We start from the raw sequence: 20,822 nt of genomic DNA, 5'->3' as shown, positions 1-20,822 counted from the left end.
CAAAGTGTCCAGGTCCTGAGTTCAAGTCCCAAGACCAGCACACACAAAAATTATCTTCAAATAGCTGTTCAAGGGAATTTCACTTTAACATGTCAATTTCTATGTATAATGTATCTGTGTGTGTGTGTGTGTGTGTGTGTGTGTGCTTGAACTCAGGGCCTGGCCACTGTCCCTGAGCTGCTTTGACTCAAGGCAAGCACTATAGCATTTGAGCCACAGCACCATTCCAGCCTTTTCTGTTTATGTGATACGGATTAACCCAGGGCTTCATGCATACTAGGCAAGCACTCTACCACTAAACTGCATTCCTAGCCCATGGAATAGAGGTTTTTGAGGATCATCTTTAGAAGGAGGCAGCATGGTTGAGCACCAGTGTCTAGCTACTCAGGAGGCTGATATATGAGGATTATGGTTCAGAGCCAACAAGGACAGTGGCTGGGTGCCAGTGGCTCACGCCTGTAATCCTAGCTGCTCAGGAGGCTGAGATCTGAGGATCATCGTTCAAAGCCAGCCCCGGCAGGAAAAGCTGTGAAACTCTTATCTCCAATAAAGCACCAGAAAACCAGAAGTGGCACTGTGGCTCAAGTGGTAGAGCACTAGCCTTGAGCTGAAGAACTGAGGGACAGTGCCCAGGCCCAGAGTTCAAGCCCTATGACCAACAAAAATTTTTTTTTAAAAAGGGAAGTGGGGTTGTGGCTCAAATGGCATTAACCTTGAACAAAAAAAGCTAATGGACAGAGTTAGACCTGAATTCAAGCCCCAGTACTAGCACCAAAATAGAGGCAGCATAATGTGCACCTAGACATGAATAAAGTCAACCGCCTTCATACAAAAAAGTGATCTACATATTTAATGCAAGAACATCAAAATCCGAATAATGTTCTTCACCAAGATAGAGAAAACAATCCAAAAATCCATATCAAGCACTAAAAGACCTCAAATAGTCAAAGTAATTTTAATCAAACAAAACAATGCTGCTGTCATCACAATTCCAGACCTGGATCTCTACTACAGAGCTATAATGAAAACAGGCTTATAAATCAGACACAAAAACAAGCCTGAAGATCAATGGAATGAACTAGAAGACCCAGAAATAAAACCATATGTTTACAGTTATCTGATATTTGACAAGGGAGCAAAAAATGTATGGTGGAAAAAATTGGCTCTTTAATAATTGGTATTGGAGAAACTGGAGATCCATATGTAGAAAACTAAAATTGGATCCTTTTTTTTGTCACCATGCACCAATATGTACTCAAAGTAGATAAAAGACCAATAGACCAATAGATCAATAGAACTGAAACTTTGAAACTTCTGCAAGTAGATCAATATCAGAACTGAAACTTTGAAACTACTGCAAGATGGAGCAGGAGAAACATTAAAACTTATAGGCATAGGCAAAAACTTTTTGAGAAGAGTCTCAGGGGTACAGCAAATTGGAGAAAGACTTGGCAAATGAGATTACATCAAAATAAAAAGTTTCTGCATGGCAAAGGACATAGTTACTAAACTAGAAATACAACCAACAAACTGGGAGAAAAATCTATGTGTAACACATCCAACAAAGGCCTAAAGTATATGATGATCTCAAAAACTTAACACTCCCCTAGAGCCAATAAATAGGCAAAGGAGCTAAAGACAGACTTCTTAGAAGAAGTAAGAATGGCAAATAAACACATAAAGAAATATAAATAATAAAGGAATTATAAATCAAAGCAACTTTAAGATTCCATCTCACCCAAGTTAAATTGTCCAACATCAAGAATTCAACAATAGCCGGGTGCTGGTGGGCTCACGCCTATAATCCTAGCTACTCAGGAGGCTGAGATCTGAGGATCACGGTTCAAAGCCAGGCCAGGCAGGAAAGTCCCTGAGACTCTTATCTCCAATAAACCACTAGAAAACCGGAAGTGGCGCTGGGGCTCAAGCGGTAGAGTGCTCGCCTTGAGCTGAAGAGCACAGGGACAGTGCTCAAGCCCCATGACTGATCCCTCCCCCCCAAAAAAAAATCAACAATAAATGCTAGTGGGAATGTGGGGGAGGAAAACCCTATTATACTCGGTGGGAATGTAAACTAGCACAACCATTCTGGAAGGCAGTTTGGAGGTTCCTCAAAAAAAACTAAACATAAAACTTCCCCATAGTCCAACCATTCCACTCTTAGAAATCTACCCAGAACATTACATGTCAGGATACAATAACACTTGCTTATCATGTTCATTGCTGCATTCGAATAGCCAAGGTATGGAAACAACCCAGATACCCTACAATTGATGAGTGGATAAAAACATGGTACATATATACAGTAAAATTTCACTCATCAATTAGAAAGAATAAGATGATGTCATTTGCAGAGAAATGGATGAACCTACAGCAAAGCTTTTGAGGTAAGCCAAACTCAGAGAAATGGCATGCTTTCTCTCATATGTGGATGCTAGTTCTAAAATACAACTGGACATAATAACTGATACAAGACTAGGCATTCCAACAGGAATATTAAAGAAGAATACTCTTAAGGAAGGAACATAAAGGTGTAACTCCTCTGAAGAGTTAAAATATTATTTATGCTTTTTCTAAATGAAATCTAGGAAATAGAAACATGAGTTTCATTGTTGTTGGTGGTGTTTTTTGCTTTGAGGTATTTGGTGAAAAGGGAGGTGCAGAAAGAGGGAGAGAACAAATGCAGTCATAGCATTCAGTATAGACTATATGGAAAATTTGCTATGCAACTTGTGAGCAGGGATGGGAGGGAGAAACTGAGGAAAACAAAGGAAGGGGTGACACTGTCCAAAAAAGAAATGTACTCATGACTCAACTTAGGAAATGGTAACCCCTCTGTACAACACCTTACTAATAATAAGCAAGGCACCAGTTGTGCATGAATTTCTTGCCTACTCTCCGTCTTGTGTGTTCCATATTTCATACTAAGAGACTGAGATCTGAAGATTGTGGTTCAAAGCCAGCCCAGGCAGGCTTTGTAACACTTGTATCTCCAATTAACTGCCAAAAAAGATGGATGTAGAGCTCTGACTTAAATGGTAGAGCCTTGAGTAAAAAAGCCACAGACAGTGCCCAGGCCTTGAGTTCAAGCCTAAAGACCAGTATATACACAAGTAATAACAAAATTATATTTAAAAAGTTAAAGGCCTTTTTTCTGAGTCCATTTTGGTACTCACTTCACCTCTTTGATTTGTGTTTATCCAGATGCCCCAAATCCCTTTTAAAACCTTATGTTTAAAAACTGTATTGGAGTTGGAGACATGGCTCCATTAGTGAAGCAGCAGCTAAAGAGTGAAAGCAAAAACAAAAATACTTTATTGATACAATTTATACACCATCAGATTCCTTTATTTAATACTGTATATCTTGATGGTTTGCATTTATAATCAGAATTGTGTGCCAATCAATTAGTTTTGGAACATTTTCATCTGTCTCAAAAGAGATGTTTCCATTCAGAGTTACTTCCTCTCTCTCCTTATCGAACACCTGGCGAACCTCTTACCTACTTTCTGTCTTGCCTGCTCCACATTTTATACATGTGGAATCATACCATTTGTGGTCCTTTTATATACTTTTTTTTTGAGATTCATCCATATTGTATGGTGTTTGTCAGTATTTTGTTGCTTTTTGTGGTGGAATAATACATTTATGGATAAATTACATTTTGTCAGTTGGTGGATGTTTGGGTTTCCACTTTTTCACTCTTGTGAAAAGTGCCACTGTGGGGGCTGGGAAGTTGGCTCAGTGGTAGAATGCTTGCCTTGCATGCCTGAGGCCCTGGGTTCGATTCCTCAACACCACATAAGCAAAAAGAAAAAAGCCGGAAGTGGCGCTGTGGCTCAAGTGGTAGAGCGCTAGCCTTGAGCTGAAGAGCTGAGGGACAGCGCTCAGGCCCAGAGTTCAGGCCCCACGACCGGACCCAAAAAAACAAAAAAAAGTGCCACTGTGGACATCTGTTTACAAATTTTTGTGTTCCTATATATTTTAGGTTCTCTTGGGAGCAGAATTACTGGGTCATATGGTACCTCTATGTTTTTTGTTTTGTTTTTGATTTTGATCCTGGGGCTTCAACTTAGGGCCTGGATGCTGGTCCTGAGATTTTTTGCTCAAGGCTAGCCTTCTACCACTTGAGCCACAGCTCCATTTCTGGCTTTTTTTGGTGCTTAATTGGAGATAAGTCTCATAGACTCTCCTGCCCAGCCTGGTTTCCAACCCAGATCTTCAGAACTCAGCCTCCTGAGTAGTAGGATTACAGGCATGGGCCACTGACACCCAGCAGTAACTCTATGTTTAACTTTTTAAGAACCTACCAGAGTTTGCCAATGTGGCTGTACCATTTTACATTCCCACCAGCAAAATATGAGGGAGGGTTGTCATTTCTCTTAATCCTCACCAGTGCTTATTACTGTTCACCTTTTTAATTCTAATGATCTAATGAAATGTGAAATCTGCTTTGCAGGTTCACCTTCAACTGTGAATAATGTTACTCCTACAGATATATGGAGCAGAATCTCTGAAATACCTTTCTGACTCATTTGTCAGAGTACAAGTCACCCTCAAGGATTCATCTCTTTCTCTTTCTCTGTGCATCTACTCACTCATACATTATAATGGTTCAAAGAGGGTAGCATTTCCACGCACACACACATACGTATCCCAATTAAACTCACAGACGACTTTTTCCCTCCTTAACAATTTTAATAGATTCCATTGTTCTATTTTTATATGAGCAAGTAAACATTTCCACCACATTCATCCTCATTCACCCTTTCTGTAAGTCTTCCCCCATCCTGCTGTTGCCCTACTAGTCCCACACAGCCTGTTTTACTTAAGGATTCAGCCTTAATTAATTTTCAATGAGCCCTCACCTTGAGTCAGGCACTTTGCTAAGTGCTTCCAAATACACTATCTCATTTAATTACAGTCTTATTGCTTCAATTTTGAAGAAATCCTCATCCAAAGACCTCAAAGACACATTGCCACAGCCACTGAGGAGAAAGAACCTATCTTTTGCCCACAGCTCGGTGGGCAAATTCCATGCCTACAGGGGCCAGGAAGGAATGGGATGACAAATCTGAGAAGGGCAAAGGGAGGACACTGTGTATCATTTAACCTTGGCAGTTGCTGATTTGAATTGCACAAATATACCATTTATAATTCTAGCTACTTGGGAGGCTGAAATCTGAGGATCATGGTTCAAAGCCAGCTTGGGCAGGAAAGTTTGTGAGACTCTTATCTCCAATTAATCACCAGAAAACTGGAAGTGGCACTGTGGCTCAAGTGGTAGAGAGCTAGCCTTGAGTTGGAACTGCTGAGGGACAGCACCCAGGCCCAGAGTTCAAGCCCCACGGTGACCAAAAAAAAAAAAAAAAAAAAGAATTGAGAACTTTGGTTCTCAATGGGTACTCTTGAGAACTTCCTCATTTCTCACCTTATGAAAAATATCCAGATTTGTGTGAATTATCACAATTTTAAAATAAGCATCCAATAGCGAGCCAAGGCAAAACAAAAACAAAAAAACTCCAAACCCATCAGAGGTTAGATTTGGATGAATAAACTTTCATTGTGATTGGCTCTATATATATCCAATTTATTTATTCACCTTTTCCAAAGCAAATATACAAAAGAGAAGCAAGCATTCAGCTGTAAAATGCCATCCTAGTGGAGAGAGGAGATAGGCTGGGTATGAGACAGCTTAGGGAGGTACTGGGCTTTGAATAACTTGTCAGTGTCCTCGCGGGCTGGATCTTGCAGGAGGGCACAGCCCTTCCACCATATTCTGTGGGTGAAGGACCAGCCATAGAACGTGACAGACAACTGGGAGCACAGCGGGCCCTCGCTCAAGTCCATTCTGCTGGCGTTTCCGGGCAGGCAAGCGGTGTCTCTCACTTGTCCAATACAGAAGAGAATCCCACACGCCGCTCATTTTACCGACGTCCGCGACTCCATTTCCCAGCATCTGGGAACCCATCACTCGCAAGCCCCGCCCACTGGCGGCTCCCGCTCACCGGAAACTCTCCCTTTTCAGTGCGACCCGGAAGCGGAAGGGGGAGTCCGTCCGGTGCGTCTCTCCTGCGTCGATCTAGCTTGGCGCGGGCCGTTCGCCGCTGCTGTTCACGGTGTGCTGACGGGAGAAGTGGAAGTCTGAAGGTGCCGGGCAGCCATGGCGGATGTGACTGCCCGCAGCTTGCAGTACGAGTACAAGGCGGTGCGTGTGGTCTTGAGGACGGAAGACTCCGGGCGCTGGGGCGCAGGGCGGGGTGGTGGGGGGAGGCTGTGGAACGGAGTTTCAGTCTGAAGGCCTCTAGGCGAGCCACGAAAGCCACGGAAAAATCGGATCCGGGTAAAGGTTGGGTTGCACCACAGAATAACCCCTGTTATTTGGGGTATGTGAGATAGGCTACGAGGGGTCCTTCCGGTTCTCCCAGGGCTGACCCCGCCCCTTCCACTTGTTACCCCCACCAGTTTAGCACTTGCCCCAAAGTGCGGTTTATTCCCAAAGTAGGAGCAAGGATTGTTCAATTGGTTAGACAGCTCTACTCTCATAGACATTGATTATATAATGTCATTTCTTCTTAAGGAAAATAACCTTTTAGTCCGATTAATGATATTAACCTTTGATTGCTACCATTCTTCCATCCCCTGGTGTCCCTGTGGTATAGGAATTGACCTTCCTTCTTTGGGAGCTTTTATAATGTACGATATTTTCTTCAGAACTCGAATCTTGTACTCCAAGCTGACCGCTCTCTCATTGACCGGACCCGGCGGGATGAACCAACAGGAGAGGTGTTGTCCCTGGTTGGGAAGTTGGAGGGCACCCGTATGGGAGATAAAGCTCAGCGTACCAAACCACAGATGCAGGAGGAAAGAAGAGCCAAGTAGGTACCAAGGGGATACTATTAAGTAGCTTACTGGTACTTCTTATTTTCTAACATGTGTGTTGTTTCTGATCTGTAGACAGATCTTAGTTTTCAAGATCCCTGTTTCCTCCCATTACTAATTTCCCAATAGTATTAGTGTGTGTGTGTGCATGTGTATGTGTGTGCACACATGCAGGCCACTGGTACTGGAGCTTCAGCCTAGGGTCTGGACACTGTGCCTTAGCTTTTTGCTTAAGGCTGGCACTCTTACACTTAAGTTATGACTCTACTTATGAGTTTTTTTTTTTTTTGGTGGTTAACTGGAGACCTGAGTCTCATGGACTTTTCTGCCTGGGCTGGCTTTGAATCCTGATCCTCAGATCTTAACATCATCTCATGCATTGCAGGAGTGAGATGAGCTATCGGTGCTCACTGGCATATATCATTATCATTACCTTGTGCGTGTGTGAGTGTCCTGGGGCTTGAACTCAGGGTCTAGGTGCTATTCCTGAGTTGTTGTTTTTTTCTTTTTGGAGAGGGGTCCAGTCGTAGGGCCTGAACTCTGGGCCTGGGCGCTGTCCCTCAGCTCTTCAGCTCAAGGCTAGCTCTCTACTCACTTGAGCCACAGCGCCACTTCCAGCTTTTTTCTTTTTTGCTTATGTGGTGCTGAGGAATCCAACCCAGGGCCTCATGCATGCAAGGCAAGTGCTCTACCACTGAGCCACCTTCCCAGCCCCTATTCCTGAGTTTTTATGCTCAAGGCTAGCGCTCTACCACTGGAACCACAGCTCCACTTCCAGCTTTATTGGTGGCTAATTGTAAATAAGACTCTCACTGATCTTCCTTCCCCAGCTGACTGAACCATGATGCTCAGATTTCAGCCTCTTGAGTAGCTAGGATTACAGATGAGCCATTGGTGCCGGCTAATCATTACTTTTTGATCCTGAATAGCTCTGTATTTTCTCTCATATGATAAAGGCTCAAAATTCCAAGGCCCAGTTTAGATTATGTAATTGTATTTGAAATTAGTTTATATGCTATTGGTCTTCCTATGTGGACTACTTATCTAGTTTTAAGTTGTCGGGGGTCAGTAGAAGTAGATTCTATCCAAACTTTAGTTTCTGTACCTAGAAAAAGATAATTTGTATGGAAAATTAGTCAAAATACTATTAAATAACACTAAATATATATATTATATATATAATATATATACAGAGAGCTCAAGGTGAGCTCTCTATTACTTGAGCCACAGCACCACTTCTGGCTTCTTTTGTAATTTACTGGAGATAAGAGTCTCACAGACTTTCCTGCCTAGGCTGGCTTTGAACTGTGATCCTCAGATCTCAGCCTCCTGAGTAGCTAGGATTTCAGGCATGAGCTGCTGGCGCCCAGCTACAATGCATATCTTTTCACACAAACTGTACTGATGTCATTTTTAAGCTAATGAGGAGAATGTCCTATAGCATTTAATACATCTAGTGAGACAATGATGGGACTTCCTGTCACCATCTCATAAATATGTGTTCCTATAAATGATTAAAGCCAAGTGGACATCATTTTCTGGGGTCCAAGTTACTTTCTTCAAATATTACATAAGTAAAAAGGAGAGTGGACTTGATCTAGTCTTGCCTTGAGGAAAAGTTCTGTCATTTAGCAGCATTTCATGTATCTATTAGGCGAAGAAAGCGTGATGAGGACAGACATGACATCAATAAGATGAAGGGTTATACTCTGCTGTCAGAAGGCATTGATGAGATGGTGGGCATCATCTATAAGCCTAAAACTAAGGAGACCCGGGAGACCTATGAGGTGCTGCTCAGCTTCATCCAGGCTGCTCTTGGAGATCAGGTGAGGCAACAGAGGGTGAGGCCAGGCTCTTAGAAAGTGAGATGGTTACAGCTGGGAGACTCTGGAAGAATTTTGTCCCTGGGATGAGCCCAAATTAGCTACTAATTGCTGGGTACTTTATGTCAAACACCAGGAGATTAACTCTAAATAGTGGGAATTAATACTCATTTTCTTTTTCTTTTTCTTTTTTTGGGTCCGGTCATAGGGCCTGAACTCTGGGCCTAGGCGCTGTCCCTCAGCTCTTCAGCTCAAGGCTAGCACTCTACCACTTGAACCACAGTGCCACTTCCGGCTTTTTTTTTTTTTTTTTTTTTTGCTTATGTGGTGCTGAGGAATCGAACCCAGGGCCTCAGGTATGCAAGGCAAGCGCTCTACCACTGAGCCACCTTCCCAGCCCCTTAATACTCATTTTCTATCTTATAGAAAAGAGACCCAAGACAGAATAGTAACTTTATCAAGTATTTGTAGTTGGCAGTCAAGTCAGGATGTGAGTTCAAGTAGTTTATATTTTGAACCTACTCATAATTATTAAATGTGTTAGACTAGATTGGAGGCCTTACGAGTGTTTTTTTTTTTTTTTTTTGGTCTGTTGTGGAGCTTGAACTCTGGGCCTGGGTGCTGTCCCTCAGCTCTTCAGCTCAAGGCGAGCTCTTTACCATTTGAGCCACAGTACCACTTCCAGTTTTCTGGTGGTTAATTGGAGATAAGAGTCTCACAGACTTTCCTGCCTAGGCTGGCTTTGAAATGAAATCCTCAGATCTCAGCCTCCTGAGTAGCTAGGATTACAGGCGTGAACAACCAGCACCTGGCCTCTTATAAGTATTTTTTCTGCATGCTTTGGGGCTTAAACTGTCCTTGTGCTTGCTATTTTTTCCTCATGGCTGAAGATCTGTCACTTGAATCACATGTCCAGTCCTGTATGAGTCTTTGAGAGGTTCTTGCAGGTAGATGCCCGAAGAAATAGGGACAGAGAATTACCAAAAGTGTGTCAGGATAGTAGAAGACTGCTAAGTGCCCCCTATTACCTAAGCACGTAAGAGAAATTATTGTGATATTTGTGTTCTGATTCTGAGGACCATCTACTTAATTTTTTCTCCCTCTTTAAATTAAAAAAAAACAATTTTTTTGTGTGGTTTTAGGGGTTGAACTCAGGGCTTCTCACATGCTGTATACTTGATCTATCATTGAGCTATATTCCCAATTCTATAGTAGTTGTTTAAAAAAATACCAAAACGGGCTGGGAAGGTGGCTCAGTGGTAGAGCGCTTGCCTTGCATGCTTGAGGCCCTGGGTTCGATTCTTCAGCACCACATAAGCAAAAAGAAAAAAGCTGGAAGTGGCACTGTGGCTCAAGTGGTAGAACGCTAGCCTTGAGCTGAAGAGCTGAGGGACAGCGCCCAGACCCAGAGTTCAGGCCCCACGATCGGACCCAAAAAAAAAAAAAAAAAACCAAAACAGTAGATCCTTTTGAAAAAGTAATCAACAAATTAACATTAATGAACATGATCAGAGCCTAGAATACTACAGGTTTTAAAGTGGCATTCTAAATGTTACCCTTTTAAATCCCCCCCCCCTTTTTCTTTTTCTTTTCTTTTTTGGCTACTAGCCACGTGATATCCTTTGTGGGGCAGCTGATGAAGTTCTAGCTGTCCTGAAGAATGAAAAACTTCGTGACAAGGAAAGAAGAAAGGAGATTGACCTGCTGCTGGGTCAGACAGATGATACCAGATACCATGTGCTAGTAAACTTGGGCAAAAAGATCACAGATTATGGAGGAGACAAAGAAATACAGAATATGGGTAATTGAACTCTTTGTGTCCTGAGTTTATAAACTGGTGTTGCTGGTCTTTTTAAATGTGTATCTTTTATGATCATTTGTTCAAAGGTATGATTATCTGGGGTTTGAACTCAGAGCTTTGTGCTTGCTTAGCTTGTTTGACTGTCACTGTACTGTTTGAGTCATACCTCAAACCTGGCATTTTGCTGGCTTTTTTTTTTTGTTGGCTTGAACTCAGGGCTTGGGCACTGTCCCTGAGCTGTTTTGCTCAAAGCTAGTACTCTATCTCTTTGAGTCACAGCTCCACTTCTGTTTTTGTTTTTTTTTTTTTTTGTCTGTCAGTCGTGGGGCTTGAACTCTGGGCTTGAGTACTATCCCTCAGCTCTTCAGCTCAAGGTGAGTGCTCTACCGCTTGAGCTACAGCGCCACTTCCGGTTTTCTAGAGGTTTATTGGAGATAAGAGTCTCACAGACTTTCCTGCCCGTGCTAGCTTTGAACTACGATTCTCAGATCTCAGCCTCCTGAGTAGTTATGATTACAGACGTGAGCCACGGGCGCCCAGCTTCTTCTGGTTTTTGAGTGGTTAATTGGAGATAAGAATCTCATAGGGACTTTTCTGCCTGCGCTGGCTTCAAACCATGATCCTCAGATCTCAGCCTCCTGAGTAGCTAGGATTATAGGCATGAGCCACTGATGCCTGGCTTTGCTGATTATTTCTGGAGATGGAGTCTAGCAGACTGGCTTCAAACCATAGTCTTCCTGATCTAAGCTTCTGAATAGCTAGGATAATAAATGTAAACTACTCTTGCCTGGCTAATTTTGAAGAATTAGGAGTGATGAACACTAGAATTTCTTGATTCAAGTAGCTGTTTCTTACTCTGGGGCCTTTTTATTGTGTAGCATGTAGAAGAGAACTTAGGTAGGCCCTGTGGATTAAGCAAGCATTGCAGGTCTGAATGTAGGTTGGCAGGTTGGAGATACCCTGGGTGTTAGTAGCATGTGTTGGTGTTTGATAACTTTCTTTTTTTTGGGGGGGGGGGGGTCCGGTCATGGGGCCTAAACTCTGGGCCTGGGCGCTGTCCCTCAGCTCTTCAGCTCAAGGCTAGCGCTCTACCACTTGAGCCACAGCGCCACTTCCGGCTTTTTTTCTTTTTGCTTATGTGGTACTGAAGAATTGAACCCAGGGCCTCAGGCATGCAAGGCAAGCGCTCTACCACTGAGCCACTTCCCAGCCCCTGATAACTTTCTATTTTATCATCTTAAGTTTTTCTGAATATCCTTAGAATTTCATTGGGCAATAGGAAGAAGCAAGTGATGCATTTGGGAAGGAATTGAGGCTAAACACATGTTTCATTAGCCTTTCATTCCATTTTTTTAATCTCTCATTTTCTAGATGACAACATTGATGAGACATATGGAGTAAATGTGCAGTTTGAGTCTGATGAAGAGGTGAGCAGTAAATGAAACACATGTTATATGTTTCAATTTTTGAAGTTAAGATATAGAAATCCTTTAGCTTTAAGTCATAAATTTTATGATATTTTGTGAGTGTCAAGTTTAGAAATTTAGTGTTATTTTGCTAAAACATTGTATGATTGACTTCAGGTTTTCTAAGCATATTTAAGTCAATATAAACCAATGCAATAAGTAGATCAAAGGAAAGATAAAACACAGTACATATGTCTAAGAATGCCTTCCAGTGTGGCTGACAGTATTTTAACCATATTTCAATAATTTCATTCTTTTTAAAGTATGAAATTAAACTTAAAGAAATTTAAGGAGCACATACACCCCAGGAGTATAGACCATACTTTATGCTTGGTTGTTGAAATAGCAAAAATTGTAGCAGTCATAGAGATAAATGTTTACTGTCTTAACAGACTTTGTACCATGTAACTGAAGAGGAATGAGTAGGACACTTGAAAAACAATGGTAAAGTTGAGCTGGAGGTGTACTCTTCAAGGCTAATATGAGCTGTATAATAAGACCTGTTTAAAAAAAAAAACTGTATACTTAGGGTTTTCAGTTGGGGTGAATTTGCCTACTAGAAAAGAAAATACCACTCTAAGATTTATATCAGGATAGAAAAAAGGGCATGGCATAAGATAGCAGAACACCTGAGAGCCAGGAATTCTGAATATCGTTCTTGTATCTTGGGCAATTCATTTTGCCTGTTTCTCTTTCTATAAAATGATGTGATTGATACAGGTGACTATAAAAGTAACCTTTTTGCAGTATAGTTAATTGGACTATAAGTAACAATAGTACTTTGCTCAATGTAATTCACTTAGTAACTACCATAAACTGTTCTAAATATATATATAAATCATGCTGTGTGAGTGAATGAGTGGAAAGAAAGCTACATTACTGCTCACAGTCTGCTTTCTCAGTCATTCTCTGTATACTTCTATTAGTCCGCAACTTTTTTTTTCAAATCCTGTGTATGGGGGCTGGGAAGGTGGCTCCAGTAGAGTGCTTGGCTTGCATGCATGAGGCCCTGGGTTCGATTCCTCAGCACCACATAAGCAAAAAGAAAAAAAGCCGGAAGTGGCACTGTGGCTCAAGTGGTAGAGTGCTAGCCTTGAGCTGAAGAGCTGAGGGACAGTGCCCAGGCCCAGAGTTCAGGCCCCACGACCGGACCCCAAAAAAAAAAAAAAAAATCCTGTGTATGTTTCAGAGAGAGTGTCATCCAAGTGGTTCCATTGTGGGAACTAAAGTGCATAGCAGAAAAGAGAGCAGGTACATTTAATGAGTCCATGTCAAGTGGGCCTTCCATTTAATTACTATGGAATAACATGGCAGATCTTGATTTCCAGTCAGCAGTTTGTTACTCCCAAAAGCCATTGCTCATGGCTCCATAGCCATGAAGCTCATTTAGAGTAATGTGGCAATACAAGGTCATTTCCACATTATAATTGAGGCTGGGGTACTTCCACAGGAAGGTGATGAAGATGTTTATGGGGAGGTTAGAGAAGAGGCATCTGATGATGACATGGAAGGGGATGAAGCTGTTGTACGCTGTACCCTCTCAGCTAACGTAAGTATAATATCTTTCCCTTTGCTCTAAGTCCAGGCTATTTTTATACTTACTTATTTTCTTCCTCATACCTACACCCTCAATTACCTATTCAGCAATGTATGTTTGTTAGTTTAATATTTGTTTTTTTGAGTCCTGAAACCAGGACTCAAACTCAATAACTGATGTTTAAGCTCATCGGCAAGTGTCCTATTACCTGAGCCATGTCTCTAACCACAGTTTATTGTCTTTAAGTAGTTCTACAACATTTTTTTTTTTTTTTAAAGGAGGTGATGCAGTCCTGGGCTTGGAAATCAGGGCCTGGGTGCTGTCCCTGAGCTTTTGTCTCAATGCTAGCGCTCTACCACTTGAGCCACAGTGCCACTTCCAGTTTTCTGGTGATTAATCGGAGATAAGAGTCTCACAGACTTTCCTTCTTGGGCTGGCTTAAACTGCAATTCTCAGATCTCAGTCTTCTGAATAGCTAGGATTATAGGCATGAGCCACCAGCATCTGGCTCAACGAATCATCTTAATCATTGTCAACCCTAAGCCATATTTTGATGAAATGACCCATGGTAGACATTTAGTATCCTGATTTTCTTCTGACTTTAGTCATCCTATTTCCTTATGGGCATGGGTTGATTAAATCTTAGTTTGGTGTGCTCTTAAATTCATTGTAGTAAAGCTGTTTCCCTCTGGAAAGCCCTCAAAAGAATGCGGGATATAATTTAATGAGTGACTTGTGAGGTGATGAGAAAGTAGTGGAGCAAAGCGGCACCAATAAGCCAAGTACCTGCTTATCTTTCTAGCTTGTAGCTTCAGGTGAGCTAATGAGTTCCAAGAAGAAGGATTTGCACCCTCGGGATATTGATGCATTTTGGCTACAGCGGCAGCTCAGCCGTTTCTATGATGATGCCATTGTGTCGCAGAAGAAGGCAGATGAAGTGTTGGAGATTTTAAAGGTGGGACTAAAATAATATTTCTGTGCGGTGCATCTTAGCAGATGGGGAATAACATATGGAGCAGTAGATGTCTGTACCCTTAATTGTGGCATTAATCTTCTTTCTTCAGACTGCAAGTGATGACCGGGAATGTGAAAATCAACTGGTTCTACTCCTTGGTTTTAACACTTTTGATTTTATTAAAGTGTTACGGCAGCACAGGATGATGAGTGAGTATACAGTGAGCTCTTCCTGCAGAGAAGTGATGTGTGTGTGTGTGTGTGTGTGTGTGTGTGTGTTGGCAGACAGGACATGCACATGCAAGTGTGGCAGGATTTATTGCATTCATGTTTTCATGCTGAAACCATGAAAATAAGTCTACATATTGTTTTGTGCCAATTCTGGGGCTTGAACTCAGGGTCTAGGCAGTGTTCTTAAGCTTTTTTTTTTTGGTTGTTGGTCATGGGGCTTGAACTCTGGGCTTGGGCGCTGTCCGTGCACTCTTCAACTCAAGGTGAGCACTCTAACACTTGAGCCATAGCACCACTTCCAGTTTTCTAGTGGCTTACTGGAGATAAGAGTCTCATGGAGTTTCCTGCCTGGGCTGGCTTTGAACCGTGATCCTTAGATCTCAGCCTCCTGAGTAGCTAGGATTATAGGTGTGAGCCACTGGTGCCCGGCTTCTTAAGCTTTTTATGCTCAGGGCTAGAGCTCTACCATATGAGCTTGGGCTCTACTTCTGGCCCCTTTTGGTATTTAATGGGAGATAAGAGTCTCACACACTTGCCTGCTTGGGCTGGTTTCAAACTGTGATCTTCAGATCTCAGCCTCCTTCGTAGCTAGGATTATAGGTGTATGCCATCTGCGTCCGGTGAAAATTTTTTATTACTATTTTTTCTACACCCAAGAATGAATGCTGATAGTTACCTCATTCCCTCATTCCCATCTTCCCTTTCTTCCTATTGTGGTTGGCAGTTTTATATTGTACTTTGCTGGCCAGTGCTCAGAGTGAAGCTGAAAAGGAGAGGATCATGGGCAAGATGGAAGCTGATCCAGAGCTATCCAAATTCCTCTACCAGCTCCATGAAACTGAGAAGGAGGATCTGATTCGAGTAAGGGCTAATTTGTCTTTTCTAACTTGTTTCTTAGGTAGTGGAGAATTTCTCTGAATTCTTAGAGTTTGTGAGTAGGTACAGATTAGAATGAACTCATTCACATTGGTATAGCTGATAGATTGTCTTCATCAGTACCATGGAGACTTTAATAGTACTTAATATAAGACTTAACAAGTGTCTGTTTGCTCACTGTACAACTCATACTTCTACACTTGAGGGACAGCTATTGATACTGAATTGTTATATGTCTACTTCTGATACCCTGTTTTGTGCATTGTTCTTTAATGGTAATTTTTTCCTGGGATCTGAATGTCAAGTGCCATCTTTAGTCAATCCCTGTCAGGCAAGCAGGCACTGGGAAGAACAAAAACCTAGAGTGGTGGCAACTCATTGTGCTTTGTGTCTTTTGCCACTATAGGAAGAAAGGTCCCGGAGAGAGCGAGTTCGTCAGTCCCGAATGGACACAGATTTGGAAACTATGGACCTGGACCAGGGTGGAGAAGTGAGTTCCAGGACATTTCCCATGCTGCAATGGATGAAAAACTCATTTGTACAGGTTGTGTATTTACTGTGTATTGTTGTTTTGTGTGTTACTAGGCACTGGCTCCACGGCAGGTTTTGGACTTAGAGGACCTAGTTTTTACCCAAGGGAGCCACTTCATGGCCAACAAACGTTGTCAGCTTCCTGATGGATCCTTCCGTCGCCAGCGGAAAGGGTATGAAGAGGTGCATGTTCCTGCTCTGAAGCCCAAGCCCTTTGGTTCAGAAGAAGTAAGTGAATTGTTTTTTTGTTTTTTTTCTATTTTCTACTCAGTTTACCTCTCTTTTCAGTTGGGATTTTAGCCATTACCCAAAAATATAGCTTGTCACATAAATAGTTTTAATAAGCAGAAGCTCCTTCAGAGTTTCTCCTTCTGATTTTGAGCAAAAGGAACAACATTGATCTCTGGACAGGCCTTTTAGAGTTAGGAGCTGGGACAGTGACAGCATAGGAAATCCTGTTCACCTCCCCCAAAATGGACAGTCTACTTGCACATGGTACAACATGATGTGTATGAGATTTCTTTCTTTAAGCAACTGCTTCCAGTGGAGAAGCTTCCAAAGTATGCCCAGGCTGGATTTGAGGGTTTCAAAACACTGAATCGGATCCAGAGTAAACTCTACCGTGCTGCTCTGGAGACAGATGAGAATCTGCTGTTGTGTGCTCCTACTGTAAGTTCTGCCCTGCCTGCTTTTTTTCTAGTACAATGTTTAGAGTTTTGGTGGAGATTCCTACCCTTAGTCTCCAATTCTTTATTCTTGGTTGGAAAACATAAATAACGGGATAAAATGCTTAGTTCTCTGTTTGGCACATAAGCCCATAGAAGTTAGGGGTGGTGAACATAGCCAGGTGAACAGTCTATCTCATCCTTGACCTTTTCTTAGGGTGCCGGGAAGACCAATGTGGCCCTGATGTGTATGCTCCGGGAAATAGGAAAACATATAAACATGGATGGCACTATCAATGTGGATGACTTCAAGATCATCTACATTGCTCCTATGCGGTCCTTGGTGCAGGAGATGGTGGGCAGTTTTGGAAAGGTAAGAGTTACAGCTTTGCTTCAGTAGATACTGGAGGAAAGATATTAGGTATTGGGAACAGAACCTATGCTTTACTGCTTCTTGTGTGAGGGCTTGTCCAAATACCTCTGTTGCTTTTTTTTTTTTTTTTTTCTTATTTCAAAGGTATAATTTTACTTGGGTACATTTCCATAACAAGGATATCCTGATCTATCTTTTTTTTTCTTTTTTTTTGTCGGTCATGGGGCTTGAACTCTGGGCTTGGGGGCTCTCCTTGCGCTCTTCAGCTCAAGGCAAGCGCTCTACCGCTTGAGCCACAGCGCCACTTCCGGTTTTCTAGTGGTTTATTGGAGATAAGAGTCTCATGGACTTTCCTCCTCGGGCTGGCTTTGAACCGTGATTCTCAAATCTCAGCCTCCTGAGTAGCTAGGATTACAGGTGTGAGCAACCAGCACCCGGCCTGATCTATCTTTTATAAAGGTTTTTACTAAGTTTCTTTCATCCTCTCCATAGTGATTTTCTGTATCATTGTCTTGAAGATGTTTTATTGTTTGTTTGGTGCTGGTACTGAGGCTTGAACTTGGGGTCTGGGTGCTGTCCCTGAGCTCTTTTTGTTCAAGGCTCGTGCTCTATCATTTGAGCCACACCTCCAGTGCAGGCTTTTGAGGTAGTTAATTAGAGATGGGAGTCTCATGGATGTTCTTCCTCAGGCTGCCTTTCAATCTGGATTCTCAGATCTTAGCCTCCAGAGTAGCTAAGATTACAGGTGTGAACAACTAGCTCTTTGATTTTTCATTTTGTTTTGAGACAGAAGTCTTGATAAGTAGCCCCTGCTAGCTTCAAACTTACTACATAACCCAGGATGGCTTCAAACTTATGATCAGCCTCCTGTTGAGATTATAGGCATGCACCAGCATGCCTAGCTATTTTGGAGTATTTATGATAGTAGACCTTGTGGTTTATTCCTATTAAATAATGTTTCCATTTCCATTCTTTTATTATGCAGAGCTCTCTCAGACATCCTCTAAGTGAAACATAATTTGTTTTAGGACTATATATTCATTTGGTATGAATCACCTGATACTTAACCTAATCCTAGTTCCCAACTCTGAGACTGTTTAGAATGAAAGGGTGCTGTTCAGACCCCTTCAAGCATTTTTTTTCTACCTCCCTTCTCCTCCCCACTTCCATTCATGGGCCTTGCACATACTATGTAATTACTCTACCACTGAGTGATATCCCCAGCTGTTTTCAAGCATTCTTTTTTGTTGTTGTTGGTCTTGAGTTTTGAACTCTAGGCTCTGTCCCTCAGCTTTTCAGCTCAAGGCTAGAGCTCTATCACTTGAGCTACAGTGCTACTTCTGGTTTTCTGAGTGGTTTATTGGAGATAAGTGTCTCAGGGCCTTCCCTGCCCTGCTGGGTCTGGCTTTGAACCAGTATCCTCAGATCTTAGCCTCCTGGGTAGCTAGGATTACAGGCGTGAGCTACCACACCTGGCACCTTTAAAGCATTCTTACCTGTTGTACCTTTTCTCCCTTAGCGCCTTGCCACATATGGCATCACTGTTGCTGAACTGACTGGGGACCACCAGCTGTGCAAGGAGGAGATCAGTGCCACACAGATCATTGTCTGCACCCCTGAGAAGTGGGACATCATCACCCGCAAGGGCGGTGAGCGTACCTACACTCAGCTGGTGCGACTCATTGTGCTGGTGAGTAGGGAGAGTTGATGACAGGAGGGAGAGACCTGTTTAAATGGGGAAGGTTTGCTTAGGTTTATTGTTTGTTTGTTTGTTTTTGGGTCCGGTCGTGGGACCTGAACTCTGGGCCTGGGCGCTGTCCCTCAGCTCTTCAGCTCAAGGCTAGTGCTCTACCACTTGAGCCACAGGACCACTTCCGGCTTGATTTGCTTAGGTTTTTGAACAGTATTCCTTCAGGCTTTTCTGTAGGCACTAGCCTCTAGTAACAGGTTTGCTGTTGTCTTTAGATGAGAATCTCATCATAATAGAACAACTTTCCAGTTCTTGCATATACTATTCTTCACATCTTTTTCTGTCTGAAATACTTTGAATTAATGTAAATAGACAAAAAAAAAAACAAAACATATCTTTCTGGAACATTGAAAAGCTTTACAAATAAATTGCGCTTTTTTAGAGACAGCAAGCCAGGAGTCAGGACATTGTGTTCCATATACACAGAAGCATCCAGCAGGCAAAGTCTTTGAATCCAATTATCCATCTTTTAGGAAGACTAGAAGGGGAGACTACATGCTGCAGCATTCTAGAGCAGGAATTGGCAGTTTATGACCACTGGGTTTTGTTCTATTATAATGCATCCTTGTCTATTTATATATTACAGCTGCTTTTGTACTGCAGTGGCAAAGTTGAGCATGTATAACGGACTATATGCACCACAGCCTAAAATATTATCTAACCCTTTGAGAAGAGTTTGCTAATTCTACTGTAGATCCTTGCTACTGAAATAACAGTAGCTGTACTGTAATAAGAGCTTCTAAGAGCCGGGCGCCAGTGGCTCATGCCTGTAATCCTAGCTACTCAGGAGGCTGAGATCTGAGGATCACGATTTAAAGCCAACCTGGGCAGAAAAGTCCATGAGACTCTTATCTCCAATAAAACCACTCAGAAGGGGCTAGGAAGATGGCTCAGTGGTAGAGTGCTTGCCTTGCATGCATGAGGCCCTCGGTTTGATTCCTTAGCACCACATAAGAAGTAAAAGCAGGGAGTGGGGCTGAGGTTCAAGTGGTAGAGCACTATCTACAGCTCAAGAGCTGAGGGACAGCGCCCAGGCCCAGAGTTCAGGCCCCACGACTGACCAAAAAAAAAAAAAAGAAAACCACCCAGAAAACTGGAAGTGGGGCTGTGGCTCAAGTGGGTAGAGCCGCTAGCCTTGAGCTGAAGAGCTGAGGGATAGCTCCCAGGCCCAGAGTTCAAGCCACACAACTGACCAAAAAAAAAAAAAAGAAAAGAAAATGAAAAAAGAGCTTGTAAGGACTGTTGAATTCATGGGTCCAGGCCTTATATTTGTTTGTTTTTATTGGTCATGGGGCTTGAATTCTGGGCCTGGGTCTGGGCCTGGAAGCTGTCCCTGAACTCTTCAGTTCAGGGCTAGTGCTCTACTACTTGAGCTACAGTGCCACTTTTAGTTTTCTGGTGGCTTATTGGAGATAAAAGTTTCATAGACTTTTCTGCCTGGGCTGGGTTTGAAATGCGATCCTCAGACCTCAGCCTCTTGAGTAGTTACGATTGCAGGCATGAGCCACTAGCGCCTGGCCCCAGTCCATATCTTTTATTTTTTTTTTGGGTCCGGTTGTGGGGCCTGAACTCTGGGCCTGGGTGCTGTCCCTCAGCTCTTCAGCTCAAGGCTAGCACTCTCCACTTGAGCCACAGTGCCACTTCCGGCTTTTTTCTTTTTGCTTATGTGGTGCTGAGGAATCGAACCCAGGGCCTCAGGCATGCAAGGCAAGTGCTCTACCACTGAGCCATCTTCCCAGTCCCCCAGTCCATATCTTTAAATGCAGTCTGCAGATTAACAAGATCTCATCTTTCTGTGCATGCTGACTTTGAGAAGTACTGCTGTAGGTCATGCGAACTCATCATAAGTGCTGCATGATAACCTTTGTTCTTAGTAAAGAGACTTGCCCGGGAGTATAGCTTTATTTAATACAAATGCAGTCTGATCAGAGAC

At 42.6% G+C, this 20,822-nt stretch overlaps 1 protein-coding gene across 1 annotated transcript in view; it reads left to right on the top strand.

The window, feature by feature from the left end:
* Positions 1-6,080: 6,080 nt before the first annotated feature.
* The window catches only part of Snrnp200 (small nuclear ribonucleoprotein U5 subunit 200), a 39,929-nt gene continuing 25,187 nt past the window's right edge, over positions 6,081-20,822 (top strand). The window contains exons 1-14 of the mRNA XM_042695470.1: positions 6,081-6,208; positions 6,715-6,878; positions 8,537-8,708; positions 10,314-10,506; positions 11,878-11,933; positions 13,423-13,521; positions 14,312-14,464; positions 14,574-14,673; positions 15,419-15,555; positions 15,977-16,060; positions 16,156-16,329; positions 16,633-16,770; positions 16,984-17,139; positions 18,659-18,829. Coding sequence (XP_042551404.1) covers positions 6,164-6,208; positions 6,715-6,878; positions 8,537-8,708; positions 10,314-10,506; positions 11,878-11,933; positions 13,423-13,521; positions 14,312-14,464; positions 14,574-14,673; positions 15,419-15,555; positions 15,977-16,060; positions 16,156-16,329; positions 16,633-16,770; positions 16,984-17,139; positions 18,659-18,829 — 1,842 coding nt within the window. The 5' untranslated portion in view covers positions 6,081-6,163. The remainder of the gene's footprint in view (positions 6,209-6,714; positions 6,879-8,536; positions 8,709-10,313; positions 10,507-11,877; positions 11,934-13,422; positions 13,522-14,311; positions 14,465-14,573; positions 14,674-15,418; positions 15,556-15,976; positions 16,061-16,155; positions 16,330-16,632; positions 16,771-16,983; positions 17,140-18,658; positions 18,830-20,822) is intronic.

The sequence above is a fragment of the Dipodomys spectabilis genome, unplaced genomic scaffold (genome assembly GCF_019054845.1).
Source record: "Dipodomys spectabilis isolate Male_0828 unplaced genomic scaffold, ASM1905484v1 ptg000187l, whole genome shotgun sequence".
Taxonomy (NCBI): Eukaryota; Metazoa; Chordata; class Mammalia; order Rodentia; family Heteromyidae; genus Dipodomys; species Dipodomys spectabilis.
Note: the sequence above shows the minus strand (reverse complement) of the source record. Positions and strands in the feature narration are given on the sequence as shown.